The following is a 13,294-nucleotide window of genomic DNA, read 5'->3' on the forward strand; positions in this document are numbered from 1 at the left end:
TAAATACATTCAAAACCTCTGATAAAAATGTAAATGATGATCTTGCAAAAGTATACAAAAGGAGAATGAGACCCCCTGCACCATCTTTCAGGTCTGAAACTAAGTTTTTTTAACTTTACAGATGTCAAAAGGGTGAACAATAAGGTACAAATCCTGTCACCAACCATTCAAGAAACATTTCTTTAATTATGGTATTAGAATCACCCTGAAGAGTTTGTGAAAAATGTACATTCCCGGGTCTCTACTCGAAACTCCCAGAATCAGAATTTTGGGAGGGGGGCTGGGCTATTGACTGCTTGCTAGGATGATTCTCAGGACACTGAAGTCCGAAAAACAGGGCTTCTGAGGTCTGAAAGGGCCTGGGGGATGCGAAATAAACGATTATTGATAGATTAAACTTACAGAATATATCTACCCTCTAGACTAACATTTGACAAAAATGTTTACCAAAATTGAAAAGAAAATTCAGTACAACTTTAAGTTACTCTATGACTGAGGTAACTAGGGCTGTGTGTCAACACGACTGATTCTCAGAAATATAAATGTTAAAGGGAAGTTTTAGAAGGTTACTTAGTGTGCAATACCACTTATATAAAGTTCGAAAAACATGTAACATAATATTATACATTGTTTATGGCTATACATACATATGCAGTAAAAGTAAAAAGCATTCATGAAAATGATTAAGCACCAAATTCACAAGGATGCTTATGTCTGAGGAGGAAAGGACGGAAATGGAATTCAGGAAGGGTAAAAGGAGGCCTCCTATTGTTTCTAATATTTTGTTCTAAAAATAACAGATCTGAAGCAAATTAGGCAAAATGTTAAGATTTGACAAGCTGTAGTGGTCTATTTATGCTTTTTCTATATGCTTACAATTTTTAGTTTTTCTTTGATTTAAATATTCAGTGCTTATTTTAGAAAATGTAGGAAGTTTAGAAAAGTAAAAATCCATTACTCACAATCTCATTACTGAGACGATTTCCTTCCATTCTTTTTATTTATTTATTTATTTATTTATTTATTTTTTGAGGAAGATTAGCCCTGAGCTAACATCTGCCAATCCTCCTCTCTCCTTTTTTCTTTTGCTGAGGAAGACTGGCCCTGAGCTCATATCCATGCCCATCTTCCTCTACGTTTTTATATGTGGGACGCCTACCACAGCGTGGCTTGCCAAGCAGTGCCATGTCTGCACCTGGGATCCGGACTGGCGAACCCCGGGCTGCCGAGGCAGAACGTGAGTACTTAACCGCTGTGCCACGGGGTCGGCCCCTCCTTCTATTCTTTTTAAAATGAATTCTACACAATTGAGTTATATCATTGTATATTCAAAAAACAGAATAATAAACTCAGATTCCTCTTACCTTCATAGTATCAAGATCAATTTGGCTCAGTCGTTGGATAAAATAAAGCAGCTTCTTTCTCTCCCCCAAGGAACTAAAATTATAACAGGATAAGCAAATCTATCATTATTTGCTTAATAATAATCCCTGGAGTAGATAAGCATATACAATCAACTCTAGATTATCTACACTAGTAGTAAGAGAAGTTAGATTAAAAGGAACACTTAATAATTCAAACATACCCCCCTAGAAATTTTCTCCTTCTTTTGCAGCTAAGACGTGAGACTCTTCCCCCAGGCTTCTGCCCCTGATTCTCCTCTCTGTTGGTCAACTCAGAGTGGAACATCTCCTACATCTCTACTGAATGCTCACTTTATACTTCAAGCTTATTTTAACCTAACTGAAGTCATTATCTACCTTCACGATCCTGAATTTGCATGGCTCAGATAAGCGAAAACTCAAGATAGCATGGTGAAAATGAAAAAGGACTTTGGAATCAGACAGAACTGGCTCACATCTCCACATGGAAACTAGATGACCTTGGAAAAGTCACTTAACCTTTTCTGGTACACTGATGTTCTCATCTATAGCATAGGGATCACACCATCTAGCTCACAGCACTGGAGAGGGATGAAGCAGTGTGTTCAATACTGGGGTTACAATAAAGACTCAGTTCCTGCTCTCAAGAACTACAGGAGAATTTTAACTATGATTACAGGTGTTATAGAAACTATGACTCATTATAAATTCAATATTTACCCCATCAGCAGTGTTTTAACTACAAGAATCTAGGAGTTTCTTAGTGTAATTAAGTGGTGAATATGTGAAAAAAGTTACCTAAATTGGCCAAAGATGTTATATACAGGAAGACGACATATGTGGCAAATTGAGCCTTTGTCATATCAAAATAACTTTTCAAGAGAAACAATTGTTGCTTACTGCAATTAAGATACAGTCAAATCACATGCAAATGTCTAGGATACAATGAAAGCCTTGGAAATGCAGGACAATACAGGACTCCTTGGCAGGGGTGGTTGTTGGTCACAAGACCAGTCATGAATAGATTTTTTTGTTGATTATAGTAGTGACTTGCAAAGGTCCAAGACTGTCTTATGAGCACCAGGTATGCCTCATGCATGAATCAAATATACATATTTGTGTGTGTGTGTAAAGGTTTTAGCTTATTTATACCCATCTTCCTTTGTCAGTAATCCCTCATAATGCTCCAGTTTCAAGAAAGAATTTAATAGGAATTAAATGTAAACAGCTCAAAATCCTGTAATCCCTTATCCTGCTTCATTTACACTTACTAACTGGTCCAGGTATGTTAGCCTGACACCTCGCTGAACGTCAACAGAAGCAGCAGGCAAGGGGTTAGCCTTTACTCATCTACTAGTTAACTGGATTGAAAAATAAATCTTGTGCTGAAAGTCTTCGACACACTTGCAGTCAGAAGCACTACAACTGGCCTCTATGTTGTACCCTGAGACCCACGGTAGCTACAAAACCTAAGGATGATCTTCTTGGGAAGTACACAAGCGTTACTGCAGCTGACAAATCCTTAAAGCAGCATACCTTGTGCTTTACCATTCCCCTATCCTACTCATCAGTTTGATCTAACAAGCACAGGGAAAGGCAAGACTCCGAGGTGAGCTATAACTGACTCAGGTTAAGTATGGCACACAGTTGAGCATAACCAGGAGTCACAGGATAAAATAATACCAAATCTAAACCAATCCCACGGCCTCGTATTTTCCTGAACTGACACTCAGTATTCATCACTTAATTAAAACCCAAAAAGAAACTATTCATAAAGAAATCAGTGATTAAAGTATATTTTAAAAGTCACCCAAAACCTAGAGATTTTTTTGTTTTGTTTTGGCAAAGGATAAGGCAAAAAAAAAAAAAAGACTTTAAACAAAGATTTAAAGTAGTGATGGGCCAGTATAATTAGAATATACTAAGATTTTATTTCTGTATTTCATCATTTCTGAAATCTAATGTTTCTTACAACTGATGTGTACATTTAACGTACATTTCTTATTTCCTAGAAAAACCTTTTAAATCAACAGTTGATCAAAAAATTGAGGAAACACAATTGTATACACTAGATTCCCCCAGAAAGCAGAGTCTAGGACAAGAGCTTGCATACAGGTCATTTATTTTGGGGTGTGAATTCCGGGAACAAGAGTGGGAGATTCGGAAAGCTGAAACAGGAAACGGAGGAAGAACAGTAGAAAGGTCCATTAATGAGTTGGTTGCACCGGCACCACTGTGAGCAACTTCAGCTGATCCCACTGGGACCTCTGGAGGCAGCTCTGTCCAGCAGAACTGTGCCGTGACGGAAATGTCCTGTATCCGCCCTGTCAGACATGGGAACCACCAGCCATGAGTGGCTATTGAGCACTTGAAGGATGGCTAGCATAACAGAGGAATTGAAATTTTAATTTAATTTTAATTAATTTAAACATGTAGCTAGTGGTTGCTGTATAGGAGAACACAGCTCGGAGGAGCCAGCAGAACCCACTTCAGAGTTGCCAGGTAGGCACAAAAGGTGTGCCATATAGTGTTCCTTTTGGAATTTTGCCTGTTTTGTTCACTCATGTGTCCCAAATTCCTGGAAAGATGCCTAACACATAGTGAGCCCTCCATAAATACTTGTTGAATAAATCAATAGTATTTGGATCCACAAAGTCTATATATGGTTCCCTTTAAAAGAAAGACTCTATTGGAATAAATTCCATTTAACTAAAATAGTAGGCAACTATTATACATAAGACATAGGTAGTAAGGGGGACTTTGAGGAGACTGAGGGGGTTGAAAGGTGATTACGAAAGAGACAAGATGAGCTCTGTCAAGAAAGAGACAACAGGCCCAAAATGGAGTTCCTTGTGCTAAGCCCTTGTCACCAAACCAAGTCTTAATACCTAACCTGATTGTAGTTTGAGCCCCTTCCAGGAATGTAATCTTTACCCAGCCAATCTGGAATTACCTGGTCAGCACGAGTGAAGGAATCTGCCCCACAGACCCCTCAAGAAAGGTGATTTTACCTGATATAATCCTTTCTTAGTTTATCACATCATCGTCCCATCTCCATTCTGCCCTGAAAAACCTTTCCTTGGGTCCAGCCCCGTGGCTGAGCGGTTAAGTTTGCATGATCCGATTTGGCAGCCTGGGGTTTCGCCAGTTTGGATCCTGGGTGTAGACATGGCACCGCTCGTCAGGCCATGCTGAGGTGGCATCCTACATGCCACAACTAGAAGGACCTACAACTATCATATGCAGCTATGTACTGGGGGGCTTTGGGGAGAAGAAAGAAAAAAAAAAAAAAAAGATTGGCAACAGATGTTAGCTCAGGTGCCAATCTTAAAAACCTTTCCTTTTCTGCCGTCTTTTGGAGCTCCTGTCTGTCTGCTAGATGGGATGCTGCCCAATTCATGAATCATTGAATAAAGATCTTTAAAATCTACTCAGTTGAGGGGCGGGCCGGGTGGCGCAGCAGTTAAGTTTGCACGTTCGGCTTTAGCAGCCCAGGGTTCGCCGGTTCGGATCCCAGGTGTGGACATGGCACCGCTTGGCAAGCCATGCTGTGGTGGGCGCCCCACGTATAAAGTAGACGAAGATGGGCACAGGTGTGAGCTCAGGGCCAGTCTTCCTCAGAAAAAAGAGGAGGATGGGCAGCAGTTAGCTCAGGGCTAATCTTCCTCAAAAAATAAATAAATAAATAAATAAAAATATGAAATTTACTCAGTTGAATTTTTTTCAATAGGTTCCCTAAGTCCCAATCCAAAGGACATTTATAAAAGTCAGTTACATGTCCTAAAATGACCTTTTTTCCCCACAATCTACTTCCATTATCAATTACTAAGCAATAGTGTATGAAGTTAATTCAGTATATTCTCTTTTGAGTCTTTGGTTACTATTACCACAAACAAAATTTAGCTAACTGGAATTGCCGAAGAAAAGATCGTATTTCACCACTGTTGTCAATTCTCTAATAGAAATCAAGTCTCCATTTTAAGGAATATTTAAATATTGGATCCTTGACTGGGATCTTTAAAGTGGACCCACACTAATCTAGACCCTACAACCTCCAGTCATACAGATGGATCTCGATAGTGCTGACAAGTCAACTCTGAGTCCTAGCAACCCTGTGTATGTACAGCAGGGCAGAAACCCGCCCAGTCTTTTTTTTTTTGTGCTATCCTCTCACCTTCCAGCCCTATATTGGTCAACGCTCCACTGCTATTCACAGGGTTTTCATGGCCAATTTTTTCAGAAGTGGGTGCCCAGGTCCTTCTTCCTAGTCTGTCTTAGTCTGGAAGCTCCACTGAGACCTGTCCACCATGGGTGACCCTGCTGGTATTTGATATAGTGGTGGCAGAGCTTTTCGCATCACAGCAACACGCAGCCGCCACAGTGTGACAACCCACAGACGGGTGGTGTGGTTCCCTGACCAGAAACGAACCCGGGCTGTGGCGGTGAGAGTGTCAAATCTTAACCACTGGGCCACCAGGGCTGGCTATCGGGATCTCTATATAAACATATTGTATTAAGGGCTTATCATGTGCTCATCACTTTACCTACATTGTCTCATTATTATTACCCATTCCACAGATGCAGAAACTGAAGGGTTAAATAACTTGTCCCAAATCATACAACTAAGTGCCAAACTATTTTTGATAATGTTTTTAAATCTAATACCAGAGATACATTCCAGTCTTAAGACAGCTTTAAGAAAACCCAGAAATATGTTCAAGATAAGGCTAGAGCCTTAATTTTTCCTGCCAACATTTTTTTCCTATCAGTTCTTATATATTTTCTGGTGTGTATAATTCAATTATTCTGAACTCGAGAGTAAAAAGTTAGTCACTACAAACTTCATGAAGGCTTGTCAAAAATATTTTTAAAAATAGGAATCATTAGCAATGTTAAACATAGGATTTGCACAGCAAAAACAACTGTGTTAACCAACAGGCAGGGATTCTATTTTATTTTATTTTATTTTTTTATTTTTTTGAGGAAGATTAGCCCTGAGCTAACATCTGCTGTCAATTCTCCTCTTTTTGCTGAGGAAGACTGGCCTTGAGCTAACATCCGTGCCCATCTTCCTCTACTTTATATGTGGGACGCCTGCCACAGCATGGCTTGCCAAGTGGTGCCATGTCAGTACCTGGGATCCGAACTGGCGAACGCCGGGCCACCAAGAAGTGGAACGTGCGAACTTAACTGCTGGGCCATTGGGGCAGCCCCAGGGACTCCATTTTAAAACACTTCATAGATTTAAAATGAGGACAGGGCCGGCCCCGTGGCCGAGTGGTTAAGTTCTTGAGCTCTGCTGTGCGACCCAGGGGTTTGCCAGTTCGGATCCTGGGCGCGGACATGGCACTGCTCGTGGACATGGCACTGCTCGTCAGGCCACGTTGAGGAGGCGTCCCACATGCCACAACTAGAAGGACCCACAAGTAAGATATACAACTATGCGCTGGGGGGATAAAGCAGGGAAAAAAAAAAAAGATTGGCAACAGTTGTTAGCTCAGGTGCCAATCTTTAAAACAAAAAAAAATGAGGACAATTATTATCAGCGATCTTGGGCTTTGTCCCTCAAAGGTGAATAAAAAGATCATAAGTGTTCTTGGCTACAACATAAATTTTATTCTTCTTACCTTATTCCAAGCTCTTCAAGAAGAGACTCGTCAAGATAGGGCAGTAATGAACCCGTGATTTCATTTTCTTTGGTAGAAAAGGGAGAAAAAAGACGAATGATTTCAATATTTACAGCATATGTTTCTTTCAATTTCTTTCAATTTGGATCCCCCAGAATTTACTCAGATCGACATTTATTGAGCACCTGCTACAGTAGGGCGATGGACTGTGCCAAGCACCACTTTTTTGATTCGCCACTTGCAAAGTCTTAATTTTAATTAGATAACTATTCCAAGAGGCTTCTTTTTTGATAAATCAGGTGAAAAAATTTAACTTATTTCAGTAAATTATTTACAAGGAAGTCCAGCTGCAAAACTGGCAGCTTCCTTCTAAAATAGGTGAAGTTTGGGGTGGAGGCAGGAAAAGAAATGTAAGTCTATTGTTCCTACAACAGTTAAGTCAAAACCATAGCCTGAGGGGGACCCAAAGTATTCATTTAGTTCTAACATCTCCAAGGAAAGCACATAATACTCTGCGTTTAGAAAGACTTATAGCTCACTTCTTTTTCTTTCTCTTTCTATAAAATTAATTCTAGTCCTGCCTCACTTCAGATTCCACAACTCTGGACTAGTTTCAAACAAACAAAAATCTTCTTTCTAAAGGTAACAGAGAAAACGACGAAGTAGTTTTCCAAAAAGAAAAAAATGTTTAAATGAAAATGGCATTATTTTGTATTTCTCTGTCATAAAAAAATTATTCAATGTAAAAATCCAAACAATATAAAAATATAAAGTATAAAATATCAGCTTACTTAAATTCTTCTGATGACCATGACCATTGTTAACATTTTGGATAACATCATTCTAGACATTTATCTATGTAATTATGTAATTTTACACAAATGAAATTATGTTGTTTATAATCTATTTTTTCCCCACCCAATACGTCCTAAAGATCTTTCTTGTCAATTATTAAACTACATCATTTTTAATGGCTGTCTTGTATTCTACAATACAGATGTACCATAATATATTTAACCAGTTTTTCCTGAGGCTTATGGTCCTCAACTCTAAAATGAGAACTACAGCTGTCATAGAGTTGTTGTAAAGATTTTATAAGATAAAACATATGAGGTGCATAGAGTAGTACTTCACACAAGATAAATGCTCAGTAAATGTCAGCCATCACTATTATTTAACACTTTTATCAATGGATATTTAGATCGCTTCTACTTTTTTGCTATTTATAACCAATGGTTAAAAGAATGATCTTTGAATATAATTCTTTGGACACCTGTATCTGTAAATTTCTATAAGTGAAATTTCTAATAAGAAAAAAGCATTGCCAAACGGTCCATGGTTGAGCCAACTGACACTTCCATCAATTTTACACATTTCTCCCATTATCATCTTTAAATATTTTCCAATGTAAATAAAAAATGGGTATTTTTTTAAATTGCTGTTGAAATTGAATGTCTTTTTCTGTTTTGACTGGCTGGTTGTCAAGTGTCTGTTCTTGTGTTTTGCTCATTTTTCTATTGCTTTTTTTTTCCTTGCTCTTAGCTGATTCCACAACTTTGATAATGTTCTCCATTTTTTTCTTTTAATTGGTTTGTTTATTCCCTTATTGTTGATGGGGATCCACTGGTTTTTGATGACAAGACTTGTTAAGGTATAGCTGGCATGAATTCTGAAGTCAAAAAATCTAAGCTTAAAATCCAGCTCTGCTTTTTTCTAGCTGTGTGACCCTTGGAAAGTTACTTAACATCTCTGGACCTCAAATACATCATCTGTAAAAAAATATGGATTATAGCGTCTAAATTTCAGGGTTCCTGTGAGATTGTATTCTATAATGAGGAAAGAGAACCAGCACCTTATGCTTAGTTTTGTCAAATAAAAACAAATCTGGGCTTAGACAGGGAGAAATTTTAATTAGAAAGGAAGACAATTGCAATAAGGAGAATGTTCCGATCTCAAGCAGCTCAAAATCAAATAGGAAAAGGTGTTGCTGTTTTTTTATACGGTGAAGGAGGGGCAAGCAGAGATATGCAGAATCTTTGGAGGCAAAGTGACCCCAGTGGGGTCTGACAGGACAGTATCACACTGTGGCCAGCTGGTTCCCAAGAAAAGCTGATCAGGGGGCATATTCCACTTTCTTAGTGCTTGCTTAGGTTTGGGGGCAAGCAAGAGTTCAAGACCCTGTAGGAGAGAGAGAAGCCTGACTAAAGTTTGGTCAAGACAAAGCCGACAGTAAGAAACGAGCAACTGTGAACACCTGGTCAGTTTTTACCAACTAAAAGCATGTAGTGTCTTCTGCTAAGATTTGACTGTGGGTTCAAGAAAACAGATCATTCTGAAGGCTGATGAATTAATCTACAGAACACCACTGAAACAGAGAGCCAAGAGCACAGCCAATCACATTTTGGAGACAGAAAATATAAAACTACTTCACCCCCTCCTGTTGCTACTCAAAGAAAAATCCCATCCTAGCAACGGAGGAAAACAAAAGGGGGAAAAGGGAAAAAGAGAAGTACAATTTCCTACACCCATCAAGCTATCTTTAAGTCTTGAACGACTCAAGTCCCTCCCACCGTGGTCCCCCAGCCAGGGCCGACAGGGCTCCACCCCACAACTGCAAGAGTGTACTGAATTTGCAAATCGCACTACCTCCTACTGAACACCTCAGCGCATCAAGCAGAGGTTAAGCTTCCCACTCACTATAGGAAGGTGAGTAGATTTCATGTGGATGGATGCTTGAACTGGAGCCAGTAAAGGCGCTGAAAACTCACAACCTACACACGTCTCCACGTGATGTGGCCAAGTTGTGGGCTGCTGGGAGTTCAGTGGTCAAGGGCACAACCCCAGTGTCTAGATTTAGCGAGGGAAACCGCCTTTGGAGAGCAAAACATGATCATAACCAAGCTCTGCAAGCGCAGTCCAGGAACACGCACTGAGCCCAACTGGGATGCTACGGGAGGCGACGCGGATTCGGAGATTAACAACCCAAGTTCCTTCTCCTTTAGGAAAACCCTGCGAAGGGGGGTGGGAGGGGGCCAGAAACTTAAAAGCACCAGAACAGACTCTAACGAGGCAAGTGTTCAAGGAGCTGCAGAAGCACAGACGGGCCCACCCCCGAGCCCGGCGAGCCCTCCGACCAAGGTCTGGGGCAAACGTTCTTCTAACTAAACCCAGGGACCTGAGTCTCGCCTGTCCGGCGCTGGGGTGACAAGTTCCTGAAGACACCCACCAGAGTCAGACTAAGTGCTTCACCCAGGTTCGCCATCCCCCAAATCTGCTGCTTTCCTACGGTCCCCAACCCCAGGCGCCCCGTTTCTCCCTTTCCATCTCAGCGTTATCACTCCCGCGCGCCTCCCGCCCCAGGTCCACCCCTCCCGGCGCCTCCCGCCCCACGTCTCCCGGGGTCCTCTCTGAGGCCCCTGCTCGCCGCCTCAGGGCGCCCTCCTTAGGCCCGCCGTCCCCGCCTGGGGTCGCGGTCCGTCGGCCCCTCAGCCCCCTGGCCCCGCTACCTCGGAAGCGTTCCAGCAGTCCGGGATCACCGAAGCCACTGCGCTTTAGGAAGCAGCACACCTGCTCCGGGCCCCAGGTCTGGTGGTCGGAAGTGAGGTCGGGGCCCGGGGACCTCTCCGCCGCGGCGGAAGGGGTCTTGGGCGGGGTCCTCGGGCTGCCATCGCACCGGGGCCGCTTGGGGGGCTGCTCCGAGTCGGCTCTCTGCATGGCTGCTCCCAGCGCCCGGCGCGGCACAGTCAAGAACCGCGGCCGAGCCCACGCGCAGGCGCACTGACAGCGCGACACGGCCTGCGAGTCGGCTCCGCGTTCCCAGCCGTCTGGCCTCCTGCGCAGGCGCATTTATAGCTCAGACCTTGGGGCGAGGCTGCCCAGTCGCTTCAGCCACCGGACCCCCTGCGCAGGCGCGGTGACAGTCCAATGGCCCTTAACTCTGCCCCGGGTGAATGAGGAGGGAAGCCGCTAGAAGCAGAACTAAGGACGGTTCTAATAAGGGCGGGGGCGAGGAAGGAGCGTGCCCGGGACTCGTAGAAGTCTAGCCACAGTCCGGAGAAGGGACTTTTCTGGTGAATTGAGGTTACCTTCCTGCAAATGAGTTCCCCAGGCTTACCCTTGGCCATCCCCCTAAAAGGGCATCAGGCTGCTAGCATCTTCCTCGTTAAGAGAAAAATAGGCAAGAAGCTGAATTGGAAGACCCTGGAATGATTCAAATCTGATGTGAAGGTGTTTTCTTGTATTTCGCAAGTCCTAGAGTATTGCTGGGCAGTTCGAGGGCCCTGGGGATGCCTATCGGTGAACTCTTAGCCTATCTTCAGGTTTCCATATAGGAGCAAGCTTCGAACTTCCCCGCCAGAGACTCCTCAACCCCTCTCTCCATCCCAACTCCCTGCCCAGAGGAAAGGAGGTGGCCAATCTTGTTACTTAAAATTTATCTTCAAGGACCTTTTCTACCTGTTTTTTAAAGTCTATGAAAATGGCAGACATAGCCCCCTCACTTCAGCCACTCTGGGGCAGGACCCAAACTTTCCTATAAATCCTGGTCCTTGCAGTTAACTGGTAAAAGGACTGCTACTACCACTGCTAAAGCCAATACACGTCGCCATCAACCCAGCCATAGACCCGTCTGGGGGATAAAGGACGAAGGAGGCAGATTATCATGAAGCAGTGTGAACTAGTGGTCTAGCGGTGAGCAAAATATTCTTAGCAAACAGAGCTTTACCAGGCACTGTTTTAAGGACTTTACAAATATTAACTCATGGGGCCGCCCGGTGGCACAGCGGTTAAGTTCACGCCTTCTGCTTCTTGGCTGCCGGGCGTTCGCTGGCCCGGATCCCAGGTACGGACATGGCACCGCTTGGCACACCATGCTGTGGTAGGCATCCCACATATAAAGTAGAGGAAGATGGGCAAGGATGTTAGCTCAGGGCCAGGCTTCCTCAGCAAAAAAAAAAAGAGGAGGACTGGCAGTAGTTAGCTCAGGGCTAATCTTCCTCAAAAAAAAAAAAAAAAACCCCACAAATATTAACTCATTTAAGTATCACAATAACCTTAGGATGTAAGGAAGTGAAGTGCAGAGAAATAAGTAATTTGCCCAAGGTCACACAGCTAGGAAGTGATGAAGCCTAGATTCAAAGCCAGGCAATCTAGCCTGGCTCCAGAGACCATGCTCTTAATCACCTGCCAACAATTGCTTGTTAATGGGAGTTTTGCTATAAAATTATTTCATATAGGTTAGCCCCAAATTTTCAATTGCTTGCTTGCCCCATAGACCCACGGGGGAACGTAGAGGAAGATAGACTTGCCCTCCATCTGCACAGAAGGGCCAGGCCCAGAAAACATGCCCTTTAGTCCCAGAGTAATTTGAGAAAAGACCAGATGGTTATCAAGACTTGTGAAACCGGAACAAAGGGGTAAAAGAGACAACAAATAGCATAGGTGTGAAAGACATATGTCAACTTGGAAATGACTGTTTTGAAAACTTGTGTTTATAAGACTTGTGGGAAAATCTGCCCTGACAGCAAGGCTTCCTGGGCAGTAGAAGGTGATATAAACAGGGTTTTAAGTTTAATCAGCTGGGTTTGTTGAAAGCAATTGCTTTTGAGAACTTTAATTTTCTATTTGTTCTTTTTGTTAAAGAGTGTAATTAAATGCCATATTTTTAATTTTTCCTCGAATCCCCTACTTTCTAGGGGCCCTAGATCTTGTGAAGGGTGGTTGTTTACTTGCTCAAGGTCACATGGCTGGTAAGTGACAGGATTGAGATTCAAAGCTGACTCCAGAACTTGGGGACCTTCCAGTTGGCCACTTCACTTACTTCCACTTCTAGTCCTGGTGATCCTATTCCACTCAGTCATTCCACAACCTGGGAACAAATACCTGCTAGACACAGGCCCTGTGCTCTGGTCATATTGAGAGAAGTGACATCACCCTGGATGTCAATCTTGCCATAGTTAGGACTAGAAAAGACTATTCGTTCAATTAATTTAAGGCCCATTGCTTAATGACCTTGAATACCTCCAGCAATTCTTCCCTGCCCTTTCCCAGCTGCCTGCCACCCACCCAGCTGAGTTGGCAATTTTATTTTTGGCAGCGTTAACCTTATGGTTTTTTGTCTCTCCACAGCTTCCTCTTCAACCTGTGCTGCTGGTTCTCGATGCCAGCTGCCACCACTCTGTGGTTCTCTAACTTCCTTTTCATCCTTTGCTGAACCTTGCATCCTCAAGAGCTTCCTTTTTTCCATCTGCCAAAATCCCAAAGCCAAGCCAAAATTCTTGAAAAAAA

The 13,294-nt window shown here is 42.7% G+C and overlaps 1 protein-coding gene across 1 annotated transcript in view; it reads right to left on the minus strand.

Annotated features, from left to right (window-relative positions):
• Positions 1 to 10,964, minus strand: part of SAMHD1 (SAM and HD domain containing deoxynucleoside triphosphate triphosphohydrolase 1) — a 52,353-nt gene extending 41,389 nt beyond the window's left edge. The window contains exons 1-3 of the mRNA XM_001499498.6: positions 10,516 to 10,964; positions 7,010 to 7,076; positions 1,365 to 1,437 (exon numbers count right to left, since the gene is read on the minus strand). Of these exons, the coding sequence (XP_001499548.3) occupies positions 1,365 to 1,437; positions 7,010 to 7,076; positions 10,516 to 10,855 (480 nt within the window). The 5' untranslated portion in view covers positions 10,856 to 10,964. The remainder of the gene's footprint in view (positions 1 to 1,364; positions 1,438 to 7,009; positions 7,077 to 10,515) is intronic.
• Positions 10,965 to 13,294: the final 2,330 nt, after the last annotated feature.

Source organism: Equus caballus, chromosome 22 (genome assembly GCF_041296265.1).
Source record: "Equus caballus isolate H_3958 breed thoroughbred chromosome 22, TB-T2T, whole genome shotgun sequence".
In the NCBI taxonomy this organism is placed as follows: Eukaryota; Metazoa; Chordata; class Mammalia; order Perissodactyla; family Equidae; genus Equus; species Equus caballus.